Here is a 24,512-nt window from a genome sequence, read left to right on the forward strand (position 1 = left end):
TAAAAAAGAATAGAAAATAGGCCTATGTCAAGACTAATCTGAAGTGGTAATCTTTCCTTTTCTAACCTATGATCCCTGCCTTTTAGGACTAATGGAGTTGGAATCCATAGAGCTCTGTCCTTATGATCCAAACCACAGGATACTTGCCAGCAGGTTACAGTATCATCTGGCATCATGCATAAAAGTAAGTTTCCCCAATCATAACTGGAAATTCCAAGAGAGGAAAATTTGTTTCAGAATATAAAAAGATAGTTCTTTGGTTTTGCTTTTTGCTTCTGACCACAGTTAGAAACTAACCATTCTTAAAGGTTGAAATACAATATCTCTTCAGAAATTTTCAGAAATAAGTGGAGGATGGAATGCAAACCAAACCTAACAAGAATTATTCCTTCTAGAAAAATTCAAAGATAGCTAAAAAGATGGCTAACTGCAAATACAATGCTTGTCATGTGGTTCCAATCAAAAGGCTCAAGGAACACGAGGCCAACTGTATCAACAGGACTGCAATTGATGATGGTAAGCTTTTCACCTGGGAACAAGTTAGGCTTCTAACAACTCAGGGTGATTTCAAAGCCTTAATCAGAGCAGACAAAAGTTTGATTTTATATTCTACCAATAGCTTCTTTTCTACTTTATTTCAGAGCCACTTAATCTTCAAAAGATTACTCACCCAAGTTTTGAAGAAAATGAAAACCTCTCCAGTGCCTGGAGTCATCTTCCTGACCCTGATGTCTGGAATGTGGGTGAGCAAGGGAGAAGCTGAACTGTGAGCACACGTGTGCTTTAGTAAACACAGCCTAATAAATACTTATGCTCTTCTCACAAACACCATTCACTACAAATCACTAAGTCTAAGAATGTCACCTGTCTCTAGAGGGGTGGCCCAGTTAAAAACATAGTCTAGCTGAGCTATAGGCCAGCATGCCACTGTCACAGCCTTTGACCAGGACTAAACCTTGATCAGCCAAAGTGGTCGAGTCATTCTGATTTTCGTACACTGTGCAACTAAAAATTCAGACTCAGCAGCTCACACTAAGGTCCTAGTAACATACACTGGCAGATCTAGGCTGCCTTATTCACATAGTACAAATTACACGCTAGGAAAATACCAAAAACTGGCTGTACCAAACAAGTACATCCCCGAACTGGAGACAGCCCCACCTGTACCTCCATGTACCCCACAGCCTTATGCTACAGGAGTATTTTTGTTACTGCCCAGCCCCTCTGCCCTTTTCTAATGTACTCAATAAATATACTTAAACAAAAGTATATTCAATACCATTGTTTCTTTTTTTTTTTTTTTTTTTTTTTTTTTTTTTTTTAGTAATCTAGCTAAAATCTAAACTCACACTTAAAAATGAAGGGTTTCCCATCTTTCCAGGCATTGTGCCTTACCTGTAATCTCAGCACTCAAGAGATAGAGGCAAGAGGATCTCTGTGAGTTCAAGGCCAGCCTGATCTACACAGAAAGCTCCAGGACAACCAGGACCACATAGAGGAAACCCTGTCTCAAAAAAAATTAATTAATTAATTAATTAATTAATTAATTAATTAATTAAAAAAACAAAATAAAATAAAAAAGACCTCACCAGTCTGAATTAAGTTCAGCTGCTAAAGTTATTTCTTAAACACATCTTTAATATGCTCATCTATAAAATTCTGCCTCATAATCAAACTTAATATTGAATTTTGGAAAGGGCTGTGACTCAGGGGGTTCTGGGTCCTAACTCCAGCACTGCAAAAGAATAAGAATAATTAAATATGCATGTTAAAACAATACTTCTTCCCATAATATAAGCTCTAAATTGTGTTAATGTTATAATTTAAAATGTCGATACAAGTATTGTGCTGCCTAGTTTTATGTCAACTAGACACAAGCTAGAGTAATCCAAGAGGAAAGAACCTCAATTGAGAAAATACCTTCACACGATCAGGGTGTAGGTAAGCCTGTAGGTCATCTTCTTGATTAGTGATTGATGGTAGAGGCTCCAGCCCATTGTGGGTGGTTCCACCCCTGGACTAATGGTTCTGTGTCCTAAGAAACCAGGCTAAGCAAGCAAGCAAGCTGCCTCCTAAGTCCCTATCTCCAGGATCCTCTCCTGATTCCCTCACTAGTCAAATGTTATCTAGAAGTGTAAGCAAAATAAACCCTTTCCTCCCCAAGTTTCTTTTGTTCATTGTCACAGTGATAAAGACCCTAAGACAGATTCAGTTGGTAATTACAACATGAGGAAACAAGCTTGTTTCAGCCTGTGGTTGTCAACCTTCCACATTTAGCTTCCAAAGATGACACAAAAGGAGACTGGAAAGGTACCTGATTTGAGAAGATACCTGGATTCATATTCCCCTGGTAAAACAGTTGTATGCTCATACCTAAATGAAAGGGGGTGGACATGTGGTCCCTAGCAAAGCAACCACTTCCCAGCAACAGCTATACAGGAAGACTAAAGAAAGACTCTTATCTGCAACAATCTGAAAATGCTCAGAAACTGTTTCTTCTTTCTCATTCTTTACTTTCTAGATCATATGCATCATTTTCCTTCATTTGTTCTTGAGACTTTTGCTCCAAAAACGCTGGTTTGTGAAAGGTAAGATAAACTATATGCTCATCACCATCATTCAAGTTACTTTTTTTAATATTTGCTTGTTTGTTTTGCTTGCTTATTTGTTTAGTGTGACCAGGGCATATGTGAGCAGGTCAGAGGACAACCTGCTGCCACCAGTTTCTTCTTCCATGGATTCTGGGTTTCGAACTCGGGTTGTAAGGCTTGGCAGTATTTACTTTTGCTTGTTCAGCCACCTTACCAGTCCTAAAGTTAAACTTTTAAAGGGAAGATGGTCTTTAGGCCATAGGCTCAAAATACATGAGCTTCAGTAACTAACAAGATTTGTGATCAGGTGGTGTAGCTCAGCTGGTAAATGCTTGCTGCACACACATGAAGACCTGAATTCAGATCCCAGGCCAACAAAAAAAAAAAAAAAAAAAAAATAGTAAAGGTATGATGGTGTGCACTGAGAAAGCAGGGACTAAGAAAGGAGGTTCTCTAGAACTTGGCCAAGTAGTCTAACCAAATCAGCAAGCTCCAGGCTCAGTAGGAGACCTCATATTATCACCACCACCACCACCATCATCATCATATAATGTGGAGGTCTGGTGAGATGTTCCAGAGGTTCAAAGGTGCTTGTTGTCAAGACAGCAACCCTGAGTTCGATCCCCAAGACCCAGATGGTGATTGAACTACTCTCAAAAATTGTCCACTGACCTACACACACACACACACACACACACACACACACACACACACACTTAAAAGTATAAAATAAGAAACTAGAGAAATAAATGGCTTAGGGGTTAAGATCACTTGCTGCTGTTCCAGAGGACTCAGCTTTTATTGCCAACCCCCCATAACAAATCACAGCCCACCTGTAACTCCAGTTCCAGCAATCCTACCTCTTCCTGCCTCCATTGGCATGAGACACACATGTGGTGCACAGACATATATGCAAACAAAATACCAATATACATAAAATTTTACATTTTTTAAATAAAGTGGAAAACGGTTGAAAAAATATTCAACAACTGACCTCTAGCACATAAACACACATGCACAAATGCAATGTGTGTGGCTCTGGGTAATTTCCTTCTCAATAGTTTGCTTGGGACTATATTCCATCAAGGCCTTGTATATGCAACAGTCATAATTCTGTAAAGAACAAAAGACCAACTTCTCAGATTTAAGGAGACCATCTCTATACAAACAGTTCAGGATCCCTAGCCAAACAAGCTGGGAGAGCACACACAGGATTACAGGAACCATGGAGTCACCTGCCACAGGAGAATGGAAGGCATAGAGGAACCATATGAAACAGAAGACAGCAGTCAAATGATTCCTACTATAACCCTTAGTAATTAATATAGATTATGTTGGATAACGTAATTCTGACTGCCTGGAACTGGATATATCAACTGATTCCTGACTCCTCTTTCCTACTTCTTGTGGTTCTCTCTGTAGTGACTCAAGAAACCTACAAGAGGCTGTGGCTGATAAGCATCTTAACAGCTCCAAGTCTTGAGGAAGAGGTAAAGTAACCTTTTTTGGGTTAACATTGTGATCTAAACTTGAAAAGATTTTTAGACAAACATTTCTTCTAAAGCTATGGAATATGGTGGAACACACCTTTAATTCCCAAACTCAGAAGGCAGAGGCAGGCAGATCTCTGTGAGTTCAAGCCCAGCCTGGTCTACATAGTGAGTTCCAGTACAGTCAGAAATACAGAATAAGATCCTGACTCTAAATAATAATAATAATAATAATAATAATAATAATATGTTAAAACTTTGGTCTGGGGATTCAGCTTAGTGATAACAACCTTTCCTCATATGCAAATGATCCTGATTTGATGCCCTGAGGGAAAATTATTCTGCTCCTCCTTGAACCACAGTAAGACACAGGAAAAGTCCTGGAGACCTCTGGTCAGACTGAGGAAAAGGCTGTTTTTAAATGCTACTGGCACAACTCGAGTTGTGAAAATTACTTCAATCTTTTTTTTCTCCCCACAGGTCAGAAAAACTGATAAGAGACATTGCCAATTAAAGCACCTACAGACAAATAGAAGTCATTTTTAAACCTTAGGAAAATCTCAGATTTTAATTATTCTTGTCATTGTCATCTTAACATGTTTTTATTTAAATAAAGAATATTTTCCTTTGACAAACTTACTTGATTTCTTATTTCTACTTGTTTTCATATCCTTGCATGTCACTTGAAGGCTACGAAGATTATTTGCCTATGTCTAATATTAGAAGGGGAATTACCATCATTCTATAAGCTGTGAAATTATCCCATAGATTATTCCCCAAGTTTTTCTGCACTTGCTGTCACTAGTTGTGTGACCTTCCAATCATCCTTCTTCAATCTGCTATACAAATCTTCCTGGCTTTTAAATGATATAGTTTTATGACAAGCTGAGTTTGGGACATAACTCTAGATCTCCTTTCCTAACTCTGTCAGCTCAATTTGTTCCCATCGGATTCACTCTCTCCTCTTTTAAATGTCACCCTTCACCCTCAGCCATTCAAATATCCATTAGAACTTTTTGAAGTTCAACTCTTTCACCACACTAAGACCTTTCTTGTCTCTCTTAGTGATTTCAAACATGGCAGTTAAATATAGACTATTTTCTCCCTTCTACCATGCCACCAATCTCAAGAGAAGTCAGAATTGTGTGTTTGTGTTTCCCACATAACCAACTTAACACTGTATGTGTAAAACATATCAAATGCTAGACACTTTTTTTTTTTTAACAGACTTAGTTCATTTATTTTGTCTTTTATAAAAACCCTTACATGGTAGCCACAGCTGGAGCCTGGGTCCTCTGAACAGACTCTAGTGTGGGTTTTCACAAGATAATCAGTGAATTCCTGATAAGGAGACTTGGTGAACACAGTTTCTTTCCAGAAGTCAGAGGTCACGTAGCTGTAAGTCTTTGAGATGGCATCGAAGGTGGCCTTGGCAAAATTACCCAGGGTGACAGTGCAGCCTCTTGCTGAAGTGTAGCAGTCATCTATACCGGCCATCATCAGAAGCTTCTTGGGCACAGGAGCAGAGACAATGTCAGTGCCTCTGGGGGCAGGAAGGAGATGCACCAGCACAGAGCCACAGTGGCCTGTCACCTTGCATGGGACAGTGTGGGGCTTGCCAATCTTGTTCCCCCAGTAACCTCTCCTCACAGGGACAATGGAAAGCTTGGCCAGGATGATGACCCCTCAGATGGCAGTGGCAACCTCCTTGGAGCGCTTAACTCCGAGACCAACGTGACCATTGTAGTCCCTGATAGCAACGAAAGCCTTGAACCTGGTCGGCTGGCCAGCCCGAGTCTGCTTCTGAACTGGCATGATTTTCAGAACCTCATCCTTTAGTGATGCACCCAGGAAAAAGTTGATAATCTCAGACTCCTTAATGGGCAGAGAGAACAGATAAATCTCCTCCAAAGACTTGATCCTCATGTCCTTAACCAGGCGGCCCAGCTTGGTGACGGGGATCAACTCCTTGTCTTCAGCTTTACCTCCACAAGCCCCGCGGCCTGGACCACGACCACGGCCCCTAAGACCACTGCCAAATCCTCCTCGGAAGCATTTTTGTTTTTGACAGTTCCTCAATACATAGTCCAAGCTAGCCTCAAATTCAAAATTCTCTTTCCTTAGCTTCCTTGAGTCACAAGTGCTTACCAGTTTGTTTTGTTTGTTTTGTAACCCAAGTTTATCTTGAACTCCTGAACTGAAGTGAGCCTCCTCACTTCCAAGTGAGGATTTAGGACTACAGACATTCCCAGCTGTACTGGATTTGCTTTCATTTCCTAACTAAGGCATTGCACATTTCAATGTATTGTAGTTTTGGGCTTTTTAAGACAGGGTCTAGATGGAGATTGGCATGTCATTCAGTTGGTAAAGTGCTTTCCATACACCGTAAGAATCTGAGTCCACATCACCAGCATCCACATAAAAAGCCAGGCATGGTTGCATACACCTGTAATCCTAGCACTGGAGACAGGATTCCTGAATCTCACTAAACCAGCTTATCTTACCAAGTCAGTAAATTAAAGGTTCAGTGAGAGACACCGTCAAAAATATGGTGATGTGGACTCAGATTCTTATGGTGTGTGGAAAGCACTTTACCAACTGAATGATATGCCAATCTCCATCTAGACCCTGTCTTAAAAAGCCCAAAACTAATGAAACTTCATTATATATCAAACTTGCCCCAGTCAGTAGGATGTAGTCTAAGGATAACATTGCCCCTTTCTGACCCCTGACTTCATTAAGGGATCTTTCCTTTCCTCTCTCTCCTTTTTTTCTCCTATCTAGTATTAGGGAGTTGAAAAGGTAAAAGTAGAGGGAAGGAGAAAGGTGGAAGAAAGAAGAACCTGCAAAACAGCAAAAGACAGCTCCACAGTGTCTCATGTAACTCAGGCTAGTCTCAAATTCACTATGTAACTGAGAATGACCTTCAACTCCTAATCTTTCTGTCTCTACCTTTCTAGTGCTAGAATTGTAAGCATCTCCTATCATACCTGGTTCTGGTTCTTAAAATACATTTTGACTTTTTAACAACCTGTAAAGACAAAAGAATATTCCCTAGGAATATGGCTAGATGTCATTATCAGACCTTTATTACGTTTTTTTCTATATGGAATCATCCCCTAATAGGCAGGTGGATGTAAATTCGAGGCCACCCTTGTCTATGTAGTGAGTTCCAAGACAGCCAGAGCTACAAACTCAGAGTTCTGCCTGCCTCTACCTCCCTTGTACTAGGATTAAAGGCACATGGCACCACTGCTGGGCTTTTTGTTAGACTCTAACATAACACTTTGTCAAACTTTAGTAAAGCCCAGACAAACTTACAGAGGTGAGGAATATTTATTCTGAGGCAAAAAAAGAAATTTTAAATTCCTTTTTAGACTTACTTATTTTATAAGTGTTTAGCCTGCAGGTGCATGTCTGGTGCCTACAGAAGTAAGAAGAGGACATTGAGGTTTACGAAGTTATAGACTGTTATGAGCTGTTATGTAGAAGCCATACCCAGACTCTCTGCAAGAACAACAAGTGCTCTTCTCCACTGAACCATCTCTCCAGCCCAATAGTGGTTTTAACATAGTTACCCTAAACTGGGAATGGGGGCACACTTTAATCCCAGTACTCAGGAAATAGAGGCTATTAGATATCTGAGGTCTAAGCCAACCTGGTCTACACAGAAAGTTCCAAGACAGCCAGGGATACACAAAGAAATCTAATTCAGAAATAAATGTAATTACTTCAAATACTTCCCAAATCCCCCAGTGTTCTATCTATGCCCACGTGCTCCCATAACAAATAATACATGTCTTCATATAGCTTTTTTTCTACTTCATTATCATTCAACTGTGGAATATTTTAAGCCAGGCAATGTCAATCAGAAATCATGATTAGATGAGAGAACAAGACTTGATAATTATTTATTCAATCCAGAAACCAAAAAAAAAAAAAAAAAAATGCCTAGTCTCCTGCTGAATGGAAGTGTATTAGGATTTCTGAAACACTGAAAGGTTCTTTTTATTAATATTATTACACTTATTTATTTGGATGTGTGTTTACATGTATATCATGGTACACATGTGGATGTCAGAGGAAAACTTCCAGGACTTTATCCCAGGGATTGAATTTGGGTCATCAGGCTCCATGACAAGCCACTTACCCACTGAGCCATTTCATTAATTTATTGAAATCTGAATGTTTCTGAAGAAACATGTTTTTCCTAGTCTTGGTAAACCAGAAAGGGCCAGATTCTGTTTTGGACAGTAATCTTAGCTAGCTCCTAGAATAAACCTTTTTTAATATTTACTGCAACAACTTGGTCTCTGTTTTTCCATTTTCAAATATTATCAACCTGGGGGGGGGGGGCGGGAGGAGAAACAGTATGAAAGAAAATTCTGCAGGAATCTCAGATAAACCACAGTTTTTTGACTTGAAAAAAAAGAACGAAGCATTTAAGAATAAAAGGAACAGATGTGTAGCATATCTTTATTTCCAAATCAACAATGAAAGACAGCTTTGGCTTTTGTTTATAAGTTAGTGTGGCTTATCTCCTGGTGCTAAATGGAGCAATTCCACCAGCTAAGCATCCTGCCACCCTGCAAGAAAGACATCAGGGACTACAGTCAGCGAAGCCTATTAAGGATTCTGGTTTAGGACCATCTCCCTGTCCCCATTCTCTCAAGTCCTTACTTTCTTACTCAGATATGTCAATCTGTATCTAAATGAAAAGTACTTATGGGTCATAACAAAATTGCACCAGAGCTCTATGATTTAAAGCCTAAAAAAAATTTAAGTTCAAACCACTCTACATGATACTGTGATAAGTTCAAAATTCAGGATCTCCTAAGAATTGTTTTAAGCTGCTTCCTAACTATTTGAAGTCAAGCTGCCAAGAAAAAAAAATCAAAAAGAAATCAGCTTTTCCTAAAATGCTTTGTGCTGAGTTTTCAATGAAGCAATTTCTCTCTGAAAAAAGCACTGAACAGCTTGCTCCTATGAATCATCCAGACCATCCAGGTGAAAAAACAAAAAGCTTTTGTCAATTCAAGACAGTGCCTAAATCAGTGGTTTGTAGTCTGGATGCACATTAGAATCATCTGGATAAGTTTTAAAAATAACTATGCCTGGCTCTCTTCTGGTCAATAAGGGGAATTTTCATGGTCTGTCTTAGATGGGAAGAGGTTGAGTTGGTTGGTCGGTTTGGTTTGATTTGATTTTTTAAGACTGGGTTTCTCTGTTATGTAGCCCTGGCTATCCTGGAACTCTTTGTAGACCTGGCTGGTCTTAAACTCAGAAATCACCTACCTCTGCCTCCTAAATGCTGGGATCAAAAGCTTTGTCATCCCTCAGCTTCATGGTGTGACTTAAGCACTCCCCAGATAATTCTAATATGCAGATGTGACTAAGAACCATTATCCTGCAACATGAATGTCTTAAGCCCATTTCCTCTCTACAAGCTCTTTTTAGAGTTTTGGTTGGTTATTGTTCGTCCTGGTTTAGTTTGGGTTTCGGTTTTTTGGGGTTTTTTGTTTTTTTTTTTTTTTTGGGGGGGGTGTTTGTTTGTTTAAGTTACTCTGTAGTTTAGGCTCTCTCAGCTGGTCCGGGACATGACAATCCTCTTGCCTCGGCCTCCCAAGTGCTGAGATAACAGGGTTGTTGCTTCTGCCCCACAGCTCTTTTTAGGGTCTTATTCCGCACTGAAAACAATGAAGCATACACTTTTAGCCTGATGACTGGAGAGTGTCAAAGCTAGTAATTTACTTACATATTATTCATGTAAAAATAAAATGTCACACTCCCAAGATCCTACTTACCTAAGATACCTTATTTTTGCTATTCTGATGATCCTTTCTGTACTTAGGTCTTACCCACTAAAATGTGTCAGAAGTCTCAGCATTTCAGCAGCCAGCCAACTTCTAGACTGCCTGCTAGCTTTGGACAGTACAAAATCTTCTATCAATGTATTTTACAACTCAATGCTTTTAAAATAGTGTCACCAGATCTACCCACAGTGGCAACACCTTTTCAAAGGCTATAAAATTTATAACCTAAATTTATAGTATAAAGTTTACAGTATAAATCCTTTTTTCTCCCTAGTGCTTCTCCAGGTCATCTCAGGACCTACTAATTTCTTCCTTATAGCAATTTATAGTCTCTCTACCACTTCCTGGCATATATTGTACTCCCATTTGACCCCCAGTCCAATTTAGTACCTGTTTTCCTAAGTACTTTGGGACAAGTGTTTATATTTAGGGAGGTATACAAACAATTTTGGAATGGTGTGTTTTCTGAACAAAGCTCACAGTGTTTTGAGTTTCCTGCATTGAATTCTTTGACCCATCTGTCCCCTCTAGCCTAAAACTCCCTTCAATCCCATCAACACTGTATCATCCTCCCAACTATTCTGAAGCTCACGTTGCCCTTTCAATTGAGAGCCTAGATACACTACACAGACACAAAATCCCTGCCCTTTCTAAGTTTTTCTTAAACCGTTGTACCTGTCTCCATCGTTCTTCTTTTAGACTCTCACAATCTAAATTACATTTCTGTCTCAACAACTTCCACAAACAAGGCTTCCATACAAACAGAACCCTGCACCGACCAGTTCCATTCTTTCCCTGATTTTTCTAAGATGGTCGCTCAAAGGTCATCAAAAGAAGTTCTCCACCCACGTAGGACCATTTAGGCCAGAGAGTAGAGGAAAGTTGGTGGCTAACAGCTAAGAAGCCGAAGACGCCCAAGAAGTAGCCTTAGTGGCAGGACACGGAGCTAAAGAAAGAGGGCAACGCAGGCGTTGGCCTCGCTACACTGGGCCTGCGCAAGCCACAGTCACAGGAAGTGCAGCCCCGCCCTGGCATCAAGCCGGAAGTGGGCGTTGCCGGGGCCTGGCTGTGAGGCGAAGTCGGCAGTGGGGAAAGCTTCTGGACTGAGGTAGGAAAAGCGGTAGGGTCTTGGCTTAGGTCAGCCCTTGTAAGCAGTTCATGTATAAGATACCTTCGAAGTAGTGTCCTCCCTCACTTCTCAGCCTTAAGCCCTGAACACCAGCCTTGCTGGCCACTGTCTGATCGACGGGCTGCCTGGTACCATTTTCTGCCTTGTTTTCTAGGTAACCTCCCCCTAGTTCTTGTTTGAATCTCCTCGAATCTGTTGGGGGGGGGGGTGTTGAGGGGTGAGAGGTTGGGGAAGCTTTTTTGTATGGGGAAATAAATTACTACTTTACTGAGACCTGAAACTTTTTCAGAGTTTAAACAGCTTCAGATTCTCACTTTGTCCAGTTCACTGACAGCCTAGTATTGGGAGAAAGGACTCAAATCACCTGTTAACAATTTGATGTGGAAGATAAAAAGACAACTGAATGATGGTGTAATGAGTTCCAGAGTCCTTGGCCTACTTGGAATCAGTCTGTTTGCTAGGAAAGAATAGGTTAGCCCTCTAAGTCGCTGAATATCTTACTCATCATTATTTTTATTCCTTTAAAAAATAATAATTCTTGGTTCTTCCTTAAAACTTTGTTTTATTTTTAACAATATATGGCATAATTATGTGGAAGTTCCATAAGGGTTAGAAAGAGTAATTCTTAGTTTCGCTAATGACTGCCATTAACAAATGAGCTCTGGAGCAAAGTACTAAACTAGAGTTTAGCTAATCACCTGTATTTCCTAACAAAGGTTCTAATGCTGCTTATGTCATAGAATGGTGTGGAATTTGTGTGAGAGGCCAAAGGAGAGCTTACCTAGATACAACAGCTGTATGTACATTCAATTTTCAGAAGATTCCTATGGGAGATGTTATATACAAAATTAGTTTTCCCATAATAAGTGAATTAAATCAGTCTTCAGTAGAGATTCCAGTAAAAGAGAATTCAAACAGACATTTTCTTTTGAATTTTTTGCATGTTTATTATATTTGTTCTCTTAGGTGTCCTCTATGAGCTCTTAATTTTTTTTAACATTCACATATGTTCCCTCAGGGAACATACTTAGTGCAGTTAAGTAATCAGTACTGACTGAAACAGTATTTATCTTGCCATTATACAGGAGATGAGAGGAACAGAATGAAGCATGACTAGAAAGGGAGAACATCAGTGTGACATTTTCTGATCATGATTAAGAAATGTTACTAAGCTGGGTATGGTTGAAAATGCCTTTAATCCCAGCACCCAGAAGGCAAAGGCAAGTGGAGTTTTTGAACTCTCTGTGAGTTCAAGGTCAGCCTGGTCTGCAGATCAAGTTCCAGGACAGCCAGGGCTACACAGAGAAACCCTGTCTCTCAAAAAAAAAAAAAAAAAAAAAAAGTCATTAAATGAGATTTTTTTTTTAATTGTACATGTGTTTGTGTGCATTTATATAAGTACACCATGGGCATGTAATGCCCACAAAAGCCAGAAGAGGGCATCTAATCCCCTGCAGCTGGAGTTATAGGCAGTTGTAAGCCATGTGGGTGCTGGCAATTAAACCCAGATGTCTCTAAGAACACCCAGAGCTCTTAAACACTTTAATCGTCTTTCCAGTTGGAAAGAAGATCTTTTAAGTAGTTTATCCAGAATGCTGGTATTTTTATGACCTTGACTTGCCCCCCATTACTGTTAAATAGCATCAAACCCTAATACCATGTAGACAGTGGCAGGAGTTGCGATACCACTTAAATTGCTATATTGTCACCTGAATGTAGTTTGTGTCAGTTGTCATATTTGACATAGCTGTTTATTCCAAGAATGTGAATTATGCAAGATGCTAAACTTAGTCATAGGAGTAAAGAATGCCTTAAAGAAGGAAACTGTTCGGGCAGAAGGTTGTGTGCTAAGAGTTTATTTTATTGAACTTGGGTCAGCTTCAGTTTCAGGAGTGACTCCACATCTTGGGGCTACTTTTGGTGCATTTCATTTCTGATTCTCTGAACCATGCTTTTCCCTCTAGCACTTGAACAGAACTCCTTTGCCATCAGCATGGAAGACACTTACAGTATGTACTACTTGCTGCTTTTATAAAATAATACATCATTTATGTATAGTTTTATGCCTGATATGTTCTGAAAAATTCAGATTCCTCTCTGAAATACTGAGAAAGGTCTGTGTGATATTGAAGTATACAGATGCTCAAATTTTAAGACATTTTAGTCTACATCCGTATTACCCTGAAAAAAATGTTTGAAACATACACTTTAAACGTAATTAAAGATGTATGAGAACCAACTGAAATGATACACAACTGTAATCCCAACTCATAAGAAGCTGAATCATGAGGATCACAACTTCTAAGCCACCATGGGCTTCACAGAAAGACCATCAAAAGACAAACCAAAACCCAGTTCTCACTCAAGGGTAAAGAGCTTATTACCATACAAGCCTGATACCATTAGTTTGAGTTTTAGAACTCTTGTAAGTGGAGAGAAAACTGATTCTGTAAAGTTGTCCTCTGACCTATACACACACCACACATGAAAATAAGTAGAAAATTTTTACAATGCTGGGAATGTAACTCAGTGGTAGAGCATGGAAACAGTGGCAGCATTCTCAAGACCCATAATTTAACCCCTAGATAGATAGATTGATTGATTGAGAGAGAGAGAGAGAGAGAGAGAGAGAGAGAGAGAGAGATAGTTGACCAAGATAGATGGATGAATAGAAGATTGATAAATAGATGGAAGATAGATGGATGTAGATAAAAAGATAGATCATTGATAGGCAGATAGACAGATTCTTTTCAATGTAAAACAGTAAATTAGAGCTGACCTAAAATGCCAGACTAAGAAGTAAAGTATTTATGGTAGTTCTCGTTATCAACTTTGACACGTGCTCTATATGGGCAGTTATAATCTGTGTGAATCATGGGGTACCTCCATTCTGTCAACTGCTGACATTTGCTATGGAATGGATCAAATGAAGGAAAACTAATAAGAATTTCATCTGTGAACGCTCCCTGGGTGTTCTGAAGCTTCAGAAATAAGAAAAGATTGCTAGCTACGAGCTCAGTAGTATAACAAGCATACCTGTCCTCTGGGACCTTACCTCACTTTCATTCTGTCCTTCAGATCGCCTTTCAAGCTGATTTGCATCCTGGCCATGGTTAGCAATTTATTCCATGTTTACCACTCTTCCAGTGAAACTGTCAGTTTCACTTCCCCTCTAGTTTCTGATTTTCATTGCAGTCTCCTGGTTTATAAGCTTCTTATCAAAGGTGAATTGTTTGTCTTGCTTTTATCCTTGCCTTCTGGGGTGGCAAGAGTATTTTATTAGGTGCTTTTTGCTCTCAGAATTCACTGTTTAGTTTTCTTCCCTTACCCAGGCTTGTTGAAATTTAGGGCACAGCCTGGGCAGCTTGAACAGCCTAAGGGCAGCTTTGAATGACAAGGTATAGGTTCAGGACTTTATTGACACAGCAGTCTGTGTCTACAACTGTCCTGCTGTAGGAGGTTCTGTCTTTGCAGTTTATTTTTATTTTAGCTGGCCAGTTTGGTAGTCAGTAGATTAAGGAATGTTTTTCTCATCTATGTTCCAAAACATGAAAAGTAAAATCACCTACCTGACAAAAGTAATGAGATCATTGTTAAGGGAACAAAAGCAGCCAATACAACATACAGGAATAAAGCAAAAAAACAAATGGGGGGAAACTCTAGTTATTAATACTTCACAGAACACTCACCATGATTATCAGCTTCTTAACTAGAAATAGACAAGGATACTAATGAGATGAACTATTCTCAACTTGACCTACAGCCAGATAGATTGATTGTTCGAAAGTACAGTGGTCCACACTGGCTATAATGGTACACCAGCAGTCTATTCCAACTTTAGTGTGCTAGTTGGGAAACTGTGATTGAAATATCTAGAGAATGAAAATGACCACAAATTGTTACTTTTAAGAGAGGAAAAGGAGGGCTGGAGATATCACTCCAGTAGTTAAGAGCACTGACTACTCTTCCAGAGGTCCTGAGTTCAGTTCCCAGCAATCACATGGTGGCTCATAACCATCTGTAAAGGATCCAGTGCCCTCTTCTGGTGTCTGAAGAGAGCAGCAGTGTACTCACACAAAATAAATCCTTAAAAAAATAAAGGAAAAGGAAAAAGTGTGGATGTCATTATAAGAATGAAAACTGTATTTAGCCAAATGTGAATGAAACCTTAGCACCCTATTCTTGGTACTACTATACTTAAGAGCCACTGATAACAATTTTATTGTCTCATAGTTCCATTTCATTTTAATCACACTTTTGTTTTCTTTGAGACAGGGTTTTTTTTGTATAGTTCTGGGTGACCTGGACTCTCTGTAGATCAGGCTGGGCTCGAACTCAGAGATCCACCTGCCTCTTCTTTTGAGTGCTAGGATTAAAGGCATGTGCCGCTACCACCAAGCCACTCACACTTTATTTTAATCTAACTTTTTTGCCTTATTCTTTCACTGTGGATTTATTGAAAACACTAATGTGCTCTAGTTTTACAGAGTCCTATTATACTGTATACTTACTGTATCTTTATCTCTTTCAGTCGACTCCCTGGACCCTGAAAAGTTATTACAGTGCCCCTATGATAAAAATCACCAGATCAGGGCCTGCAGGTTTCCTTATCATCTTATCAAGTGCAGAAAGGTAGGGTATTATTTTTGTAATATGCCCTATAATATGCCCTCTTGAGTTCTTCTGAAGAGCCAAACTCTGTAAGCAACAAATCATTTAACATAAACATTTTAATTGAATGCCAGGTTGTTTGGCAAGTCTACCTTTGTTAAATTTCAATATTTACAGGTATTTGTTTTATTCTTTGAAGTATATAAAATTTCAATCTTTTCTTCCTCTTAAATAGCAACAACATTGTTTAAAAACAGTGCCTCTAGAGTATCCTATTTGATATTAAATATGAATTATATATAGTTCGGATTAAATACTAAACTATTGGTATTATTTTTAAAAACTTAGGCCCAAATTTATTTAGCTTGGTATTCAAAAAAACAAATCACTCATTTTTTCCTAGTAATGAGAAACTCTCCCCTTGTTAAATTTGATGAGTTCATTATTTCTTTCAAAAATAGTTTTATATTTCTTTTATGCGTATGGCATTTCAGTTTAATTAAGTGTATGTGCACATGTGTGTACCCAGTGCCTGTGGAGGTCTGAAGAGGATATTTGATCTTCTGGAAGAGTCAAAGGATAGTTACTAACCATCATGTGGGTGCTGTGAAACAAATCTGGGTCCTCTGAAAATACAAGTGTTACTAACCACTAGGCCATCTCTCCAGTCCCTCTATTACATTTCTTTCTGATTTTTTGTTTAAACTTGTTAGACCAATATATATATTGTTTCTTAAAAGACTCCAAATTTTAACATCTTTTTTAACCTTTTTTTTAACTTTGTTTCACATCATGTATCCCTATCCCACTCATCTTCCCATCCCCTCATATCTGTCCCCCACCCTTACAACCTTCCCCCAAAAATAAAAAACAAATAACAAAGCATACAAAACATATCATGGTAGCTGTAGTATGTCACAGTGTGTCCCACAGTGTTCCTCTCTATCCACATCTTTATTTTATGTGTATGTTTGTGTGTGTGTGTGTGTGTGTGTGTGTGTGTGTGTGTGTGTGTGTGTGTGTGTGTGTGTCCTGGGGCATGAATTGCAACTGAGGCTGCACCTTCACCAATGGCCTTCCATGGCCTCTCACGGTCCCAAGCCTCAGCTGCCACTATACCTAACTCAGTTCCTTCATGTGAATATGGTATGTGTAGTATGTGTACATCTGTGTGCACAAGAGGAAGCTACAAGAGGGCTAACATGTTCTCATCTTTCACTCTACCTTATTCCTTTGAGATTGGGTCTCTCCCTGGACCTAGGGGTTATGTTGTTTGCAACTAGGCTGGCAGCCAGCAAGCTATCTTCTGTCTTTGCTGTCTACCAGTGTCGGCATTACAGGCATGCAAAACCAGACCCAGCTTATTTACTGGGTGCAGGAGTTCAAACTAACATCCTCATGATTGTTCAACAAGCAATCTTAACCACTGAGCCATCCCTCCAGATCTATGTAAGTTCCTTAGTCCTGTCTTTTTCCAGCCTGCTTCTCAATAGTTTTATGTTTTTAGTTTCAACTGTGAAACATCTTTAAAACCTTTTTTTTTTTCATACAAAGTAATTTGATTGTGTTTCCCTCCCCAATTTCTCTCAGGTCCTCCCTAACTCCCTACCTACCCAATTTTATGTTCTTTCTTTCTCTAAAACAATAACAAAACATTTTAATGTTTGTGTGCTTGCAAGTATGTGTGGACCACAGTGTGCTTGTGAAAGAGAATCAGCCCTTTCCTTCTACCATGTAGGTCCTTGATATCAAGAATATCAAACTCAAGTTGTCAGACTTGGTGGCCAGCTCATTTACCCAGTGAACCACCTCTGCAGAACTTTTAACTCCTGAGCCATTTCTCCAAGCCCTCCTTTTTTAGATTTCTTAATTGCTGGTACATTTACCATGACATTTTGGTGATAATAAGTCCTTAGTTTGAGTTTAAAACAAGATACTGTATAACTAAATAAGTAAATGAATATGTGCAGCTAGAGAGGTGACTCATCTGTTAAGAGCACTGACTGCTTTTCCAGAGGTCCCAAGTTCAATTCCCAGTGACACAACCATCTATAATGGGATCTGATGCTGATGCTCTCTTCTAGCATACAAGTCTACATGCAGATCCAGAGCATCCATACATTAAATAAATAAATCTTTTTTTAAAAAAAGATACTGGTCCACAAAGTGTTTATCATTTGGGCTTTTCCTAAGCAAGTTGAAATTGTTCACCAGGCAGTGGTGATCACATATCTTTGATCCCAGCACTTGGGAGGCAGAGGCACATAGATCTCTTAAGTTTGAGACCAGTCTGATCTACAGAGCGGAGTTCCAGGAGCTCTGTAGCACAGAGCTACACAAAGAAACCCTGTCTCAAAAAAACAAAACTAAATTTAAAAAAAAAAAAACAAAACGCAAGGTTGTTGTTTGGTTCCTTATTTCAGGGATCATTAAGTGTCTCTGTTCTGTATTGGTGTGAAAACTGTCTCTGCAGCTCCATTACAGCAGCTATTTCCAGCATTGTCAAATTGCAGTACAGGGCACTACTGCAGTGCAGACTGCCTCATAGTTGCTGTTGATCCTGAATGTTAGCTTTCAAAGACATCCAGAGAACTCCAGCACTATAGGCTGTGCTGTCTGATAAACAGAGTTAAGAGATGGTTAATACTGACCATTTTGCACTTTATAAGCCTCTAAAATCTCAGTATGTGTTATTATGCCTGCAGACATAACAAAAGGTTTGCACTATGGTCTGTATGGATGGTAATTCCCTCTCAGTTTTCTGTGATGAGTGTGCCTACCATGGCCAAGTATACCCACCACACCTGAGACACAATCTTATTAAAGAATTCCAAAAAGCTATTTATAGAAAAAAGCTGAGATAGTTTCCTTGAATTTTAAGAAACCCAAAGAGTTGATAGAGCTGTTAATTTTGATTCCACAGAATCATCCTGATGTCGCAAACAAATTGGCTACTTGTCCCTTCAATGCTCGGCACCAGGTTCCCCGGGCTGAGATCAGTCATCACATCTCGAGCTGTGATGACAAGAGCTGTATTGAGCAGGATGTGGGTAAGCCAGACTAGCTGAAATGCCCCAGGGGTTCCAGGGTTAGCTGGTCAGTTTGGAGTTATGCCACATCATTGGCTTGCTTTCTGGCTTTCACCAATTCAAAAGAATATTTTTCTGCCTTTGAGATGATTATATCATTGTAGCAGTGGATTGTTAGCTTCTATATAGGTCAGACTGCTTTCTCTTCTGAACAGCCTGATTCATTTTACTATTATAATAAATCATCTAAAAATAAAGTCCTTGAGGCTGAAGATGGAGCTCAGTGGGTCCAGCACTTGCCTCCCATGAATAAAGCTCTGGGTTTCAGCTCCTGTACCACAAAAATGGACATGGTGGTGCTGATTTATAATCCTGATACTCAAGAAGTAGAAGCAGGAGGTTCTGGAGTTCAAGGTCATCTTTGAGTCAGGCACCATCCAGGAACACAAAATCCTATCTCAATAAATAAATAATCTTGTTACTGCCATAAATATGGTAACAGTTTGTTTCTGCTTCTTGTTCCTGTCAGCTTTTACCCTATCCATATTTAGAAACAAAGATTCAGTAGGCTACCTTGCAGCCTTTAACGGCCTTAAATCCTTTAAGCAGAATAACCTAACAGATACCATATTCCCTGCCCTTTATATTTCAAATCTGTTGTCTTGCAGTCAACCAAACCAGGAACCTTGGACAAGAGACTCTGGCTGAGAGCACATGGCAGTGCCCTCCTTGTGATGAAGACTGGGATAAAGGTGAAATGCCTTCACAGTTTTTTCTTTTCTTCACATATTTAAATCTCAAATCATTTGCTTAAAACAAAAGGAAGATTTTCTTTTTTTATATAAACATACATGTTGTTCAGAATCATTATTTTTATTGGACCCCCAAATGAGCACATTTGTATCACCGTGCAGACACATAGAGCGCCTCTCCCCTTTGATTGGAAGAAGCACTTCTTTACATCTGTTTTCCCCATAAATTTGGTTGTGCCATCTGTGCTTGATTGTTACTGGGCACATTTACCATTATTTGTGGCTCTTGCATTTATATCCTTTGTTGTTAAACTCCTAGTTCTGAATCACTTGAGCAAGGCACTCAATCAATTTTTACTTACACCCCTCAAAACTTAGCTGTATTATTTCTCATTTGACAAGTTTAACTAACATAAATTGGTGTTTTATCTAACAGTATCATAAACTGTTTTGCTTCCTTTGGCAGACTTGTGGGAACAAGCTAGCACCCCATTTGTCTGGGGCACAGCCAGTTTCTGTGGCAACAACAGGTAAATTAAAAGTAAAATAAAAGTAAATTCAGTACGCTGGGCAGAGGCAGTTGGATCTCTTGAGTTCTAGGTCAACCTGAGCTACACAGAGAAACCTCCTGTTGGGAGAAGGAGGGTGGACTGAAGGGATGACTTCAGGGGCTAAGGGCACTTGATCTTTAAAGCAACTGAGTTTGGTTCCCAGCACCCACATCAGCCCACCCACAGCTCATAACTCCAGTCCTATGGGACACATACCCACTTCTAGTTCTGTAGACACTCACACATATGTGCACATACACATGTAAATCTTTTTTTAATCCTGAAAGTTCATTGAGTTAAATCTAGAACATCTTAATGAGAAAGAAAAAAACTCTTTTTACTACTAATATTTTCTAGCCAGTTTAGAACTGTAAGATTATACCCATTATACCCACATTCAAACCTTAGAAGATCACATTCCAAATACAGATGAGACTATTTCAGGGTTAGAGAATAAAGGAATAAAATGCTATACTTTATTTTTCCCTAAATGGATGCTTTAATATTTTTTAATTATGTGTATAGAGATGATGAGCTCATGAGTAGAGGTGCCACAGAGGCTAAAGGTCAGATTCCATGCAGGCAGAACTACAGGTGGCTGTGAGCATACAGGGGCTGGGAATCAAACTCTTGGAAGAGCAGTGCATGCTCTTTAACTGCTGAGGTACCTCTCCAGCCCTCACAAATGCTTAACTCTTTTCTTAGTTACTGAAGTCAGCTAACTTAAATGCACACTATTTTAAGTCAGAAAATATAGAGAAACTTAGTTTTATTGATGGCAACTTTAACTTGCTTCAATTCTTAAGAGATTTATTTTAGGAGCTAGAGAGATGACTCAGTGGTTAATTTTCCAGAGGACTCAAGTTTGATCCTCAGAACCCACATTCTGGCTCCCAACTGTCTGTAACTCCAGCTCCAGGAGAATCTGTAGCTGTTATTTGCTTCTTTGTGGGTTCATTTTTCCCACCCTTTATCCCCCAGTTTTACCCCATCACTAGATGGCAGAGAAAGGTTAGAGGGGAGAGAGAGGGAGAGAAATCCCTGAATCTGATTTCTTTCATTTTGTTTCTTCTTTGAGCATGACTTTTAACAAACCAAAACCAATTCTTCTAAATAACCAACAGTCACCAACCCCACCTTTCCAGGCTCTACCATACCCTCTAAAAAGCTCCCAGAATTCCAAACATCATATAAACACAGAAATTATCTTCAGCTAGCAAAGCCTCACTTTTGCTAGAGCATGAAGCAAATCATAGTCAGCTGCTGTGGACAATCTGAAGCAGCCCCACACTTTACACCTGGAATTAAAATGAAAGCACATTCTTATAATATTTCTGTGTTTTTTTTTTAAAGAAACCAAAATTCAAGAAGTTCTTTAAAATGTCACTGTAGGAGTCTAACAATCTCCACTGCCTTCTGGAGGCACTAAGCACACAAATGGTGTATAGACATACATGTAGACAAAACACCCATATACATAAAAATTATAGTTTATGAAGAGATTGGTTTGCAGCCAAGCAAGGTGGCACATGCCTTTAATCCCAGCACCCACATGACAGCTCACAGCTGTCTGTTAACTGCAGTTCCAGGAAATCCAGCACCCTCACACAGACACACGAAGGCACAGTACCAGTACACATAAAATTAAAAAATCATTTTTAAGAATGTAAATGTAAAACTGTCTTTTGTTAGTTTTGTTTTGTTTTGCATTTTGAGACAGGGAATTTCTATGTAGCCTTTGCTATCCTGTAATTGGCTCTGTTAGACCAGATTTGCCTCTACCTCAAAGATCTTCCTGCCTATGCCTCCTGAGTGTTGGGGTTAAAGGCATGTGCCACCACACCATCTTAATACACATATGGAACTTAATACACATATGGAACTTTCCAGAGAAATGGTAGTCATTTTGATTACAAGAATGTTTTGATAGAACTATGTTTCAGATGAGTGATTGTTGTTCCCTGCACTTAAAAACACATTTTGATTGTCTTGTGTGTCTGTCTGAAGAATACTGATACAACATCAAATTATTTCTTTTCCTTTCAGTCCTGCAAATAACATAGTTATGGAACATAAGAGTAACCTTGCTTCAGGCATGCGAGTTCCCAAGTCTCTGCCCTATGTTTTGCCATGGAAAAACAGTAAGTAAAATAGGGGTCAAAGTTCTTACACTCTTCATTGTAACAGAAACAGTTGGTTTGATTATTTAGGTGTATCCAGCCTGATGCTGAAAGTAAGTGTGACTCTAAATTTTGTCATCAAAGCACTCACTCACCTCATGCTACCCCTAGGCCTGGTCACAAACAAGAAATTAAGAATAACTTGCAACTACTCTTCTAGAGAATCTGGGTTTGGTTTTCAGCATACAAGTAATCCAACTTCTCTGACACCTGTACTCATGCATTCATACCTACACAGTAACACACACATGCATATAAATAACTAAGAATATTAAAAAATATTTTAAAAGATGAAGTGCAAGAGCACAGAACCCAAAAGGGTGTTCTCCTGCAGTGGAGTAGTCACTGATGTCAGTGGACTCAGTGGATACAGAGACCATTGGAGGAACTATTAATTTTGACTAAGAAAAAGTCATCTCTTATTGTCAAGGCATTAATTTAAAAGATCAGAAAGAAAAAAAATCAGTATTTCAGTAATCTCAAAGACAATGGGTAGGGAAGAAGGAAAGTGCTAAGAAGCAGCACAGGGAATGGAGTTCAGGTATCTTCCCTAAACATCTGAGGCCATACCTACTGGACAAACATGTATGAAATTCACACCATTCTACCCTGATTTAAAACACACACACACACACACACATTTGGGGGCTGGAGAAATAGCTCAGTTAAGAGTAGCTATTGCTCTTGCAAAGAACCCGTTTGGTTCCCAGCACCCACACACCAGCTCACAGTTATCTATAACTCCAATTCCAGGGACCAAAGACATCAGACACACATGTGGTACCATATGTATATACAGACCACACTTTTTTTTTTTTTTTTTTTTTTTTGTAATTTAAAAAAAACGGGGGGGGGGGGGCTAGAGAGATGGCTCAGTGGTTAAGAATACTAACTGCTTTTCCAGAGGTCCTGAGTTCAATTCCCAGCAACCAATGGTAGCTCACAACCATCTGTAATGGGATCCAATGCCCTTCTGATGTGTCTGAAGAGAGGAGAGTATACTCACATACATTTAAAAAGAAAGAATAAAGAGAGGGAGGGAAAGAAGGAAGAAAGGAAGGAAGGAAGGAAGGAAAACAAACAAGCAAGAAAGAAATCGCTACATTTAGAATACCCAGAGTAGGGCCCAGGAGATGGTTCATCAGGTACAAGCACTTACCATGCAAATCTGACAAGCTGCTTTTGATCCTTGAACACATAGTAGAAGCTAGGGGAAAAATCTCCTCCTACATCATACACATTATGTATACAACATACATTCACATGTTGTCAGAAGATTTTTCAAAAGAACAAAATACTTAAAATCATATGATCTTTATTTAATCCAGACTTTCTAGATTATTCCCAAATCCAGATTCACTTGAATTCCCTTGATTTCAGTCTTTGTTACTATTTAAGTTTTAAGTGAGTAGAAAGGATTCCTTTGAAGAAGTTAGATAACTCAGCAGTTAAGAGCAGCTGCTACCCTGGCAGAGGATGTGTTTTGGTTCCCAGCACCTATATCAAGCAACTCACACTTGCCTGTAATTCCAATTCCAGAAGACCTAATGCCCTGACTTCTGTGGGCACCTGCATACACATGGTGCACATAAACTCACATAGGCGCACATACAAAAAAATATCTTCTAAAAAATGATATTTGCATTCCCCAAAAGTGAGATCACTAAATAGTATATATCCAAAGGCTTGATACAGCCAACCACAGTAGTATATACCTGTAATTCCCAGCACTTGAGAGATAAGAGACTGGAGACTCGGAATTTCAGCCTGTGAGACTGTCTCAGAAAAAGAAAAAAGAAAAAAAAAAGATGTAGAAGACTATTTTCTTTTCCCATGATTCCCATCACTAGCTTTGAGTTCTGCTTTAAGAACACTACCCCATATATTCTAGAAATGAGTAATTTGTATTTATACCAGGCAGTGGTAGTATAGACTTCTAGTACTTAGGAGACAGAGGCAGTTAGAAGCCAACCTGGTCTACAGAGGGAGTTCCAGGACAGCCAGGACTACACAGAGAAACTCTACCTTAAGGGGGGTAAAAGGGTAATTTGTGTTTAGTAAGCACTGAGGGTAGAATAAATTTCAGTCAATATGATATATTTATTTTGAAATATTTACTCTTATAGATGGAAATGCACAGTAACTGAACATCTTTTTCAAGTAAGTATTTATTTCATTCCACTATCTTTTCAGGTAGTAGCAAGATTTAACTGGACGTAAAGCAGTTGAATTCAATTTTCTTTGATTATGATACCAAATTAAAGCTTTGGGTGTGCATATACTTTTTACAGACTAATGAATAGGCATTTACTCCTTAAATTAGAATTCTGTTACCATGCTAAGTTATTTTCCCTGATGTTTGTGCA

General features: G+C 39.1%; 2 protein-coding genes across 2 annotated transcripts; both read left to right on the plus strand.

Moving 5' to 3' along the window:
- Nucleotides 1–91: 91 nt before the first annotated feature.
- Nucleotides 92–4,074, plus strand: LOC308437977 (gametocyte-specific factor 1-like; the record flags this gene model as incomplete). Its single annotated transcript, XM_080939239.1, has 5 exons — nucleotides 92–184; nucleotides 396–516; nucleotides 642–743; nucleotides 2,522–2,588; nucleotides 4,014–4,074. The coding sequence occupies 5 exons, from the start codon at nucleotides 92–94 to the stop codon at nucleotides 4,072–4,074; spliced, it is 444 nt and encodes a 147-aa protein (XP_080795365.1).
- A 6,892-nt stretch (nucleotides 4,075–10,966) lies between these two features.
- On the plus strand, nucleotides 10,967–22,115 carry GTSF1 (gametocyte specific factor 1; the record flags this gene model as incomplete). The annotated part of the gene is made up of 7 exons (XM_080939449.1): nucleotides 10,967–11,002; nucleotides 12,988–13,032; nucleotides 15,555–15,655; nucleotides 18,558–18,684; nucleotides 19,332–19,415; nucleotides 19,882–19,945; nucleotides 22,013–22,115. The coding sequence occupies exons 2-7, from the start codon at nucleotides 13,017–13,019 to the stop codon at nucleotides 22,113–22,115; spliced, it is 495 nt and encodes a 164-aa protein (XP_080795575.1). The 5' UTR covers nucleotides 10,967–11,002; nucleotides 12,988–13,016.
- Between the last annotated feature and the right edge of the window lie 2,397 nt (nucleotides 22,116–24,512).

Source organism: Micromys minutus (genome assembly GCF_963924665.1).
Source record: "Micromys minutus genome assembly, chromosome: 27".
Taxonomy (NCBI): Eukaryota; Metazoa; Chordata; class Mammalia; order Rodentia; family Muridae; genus Micromys; species Micromys minutus.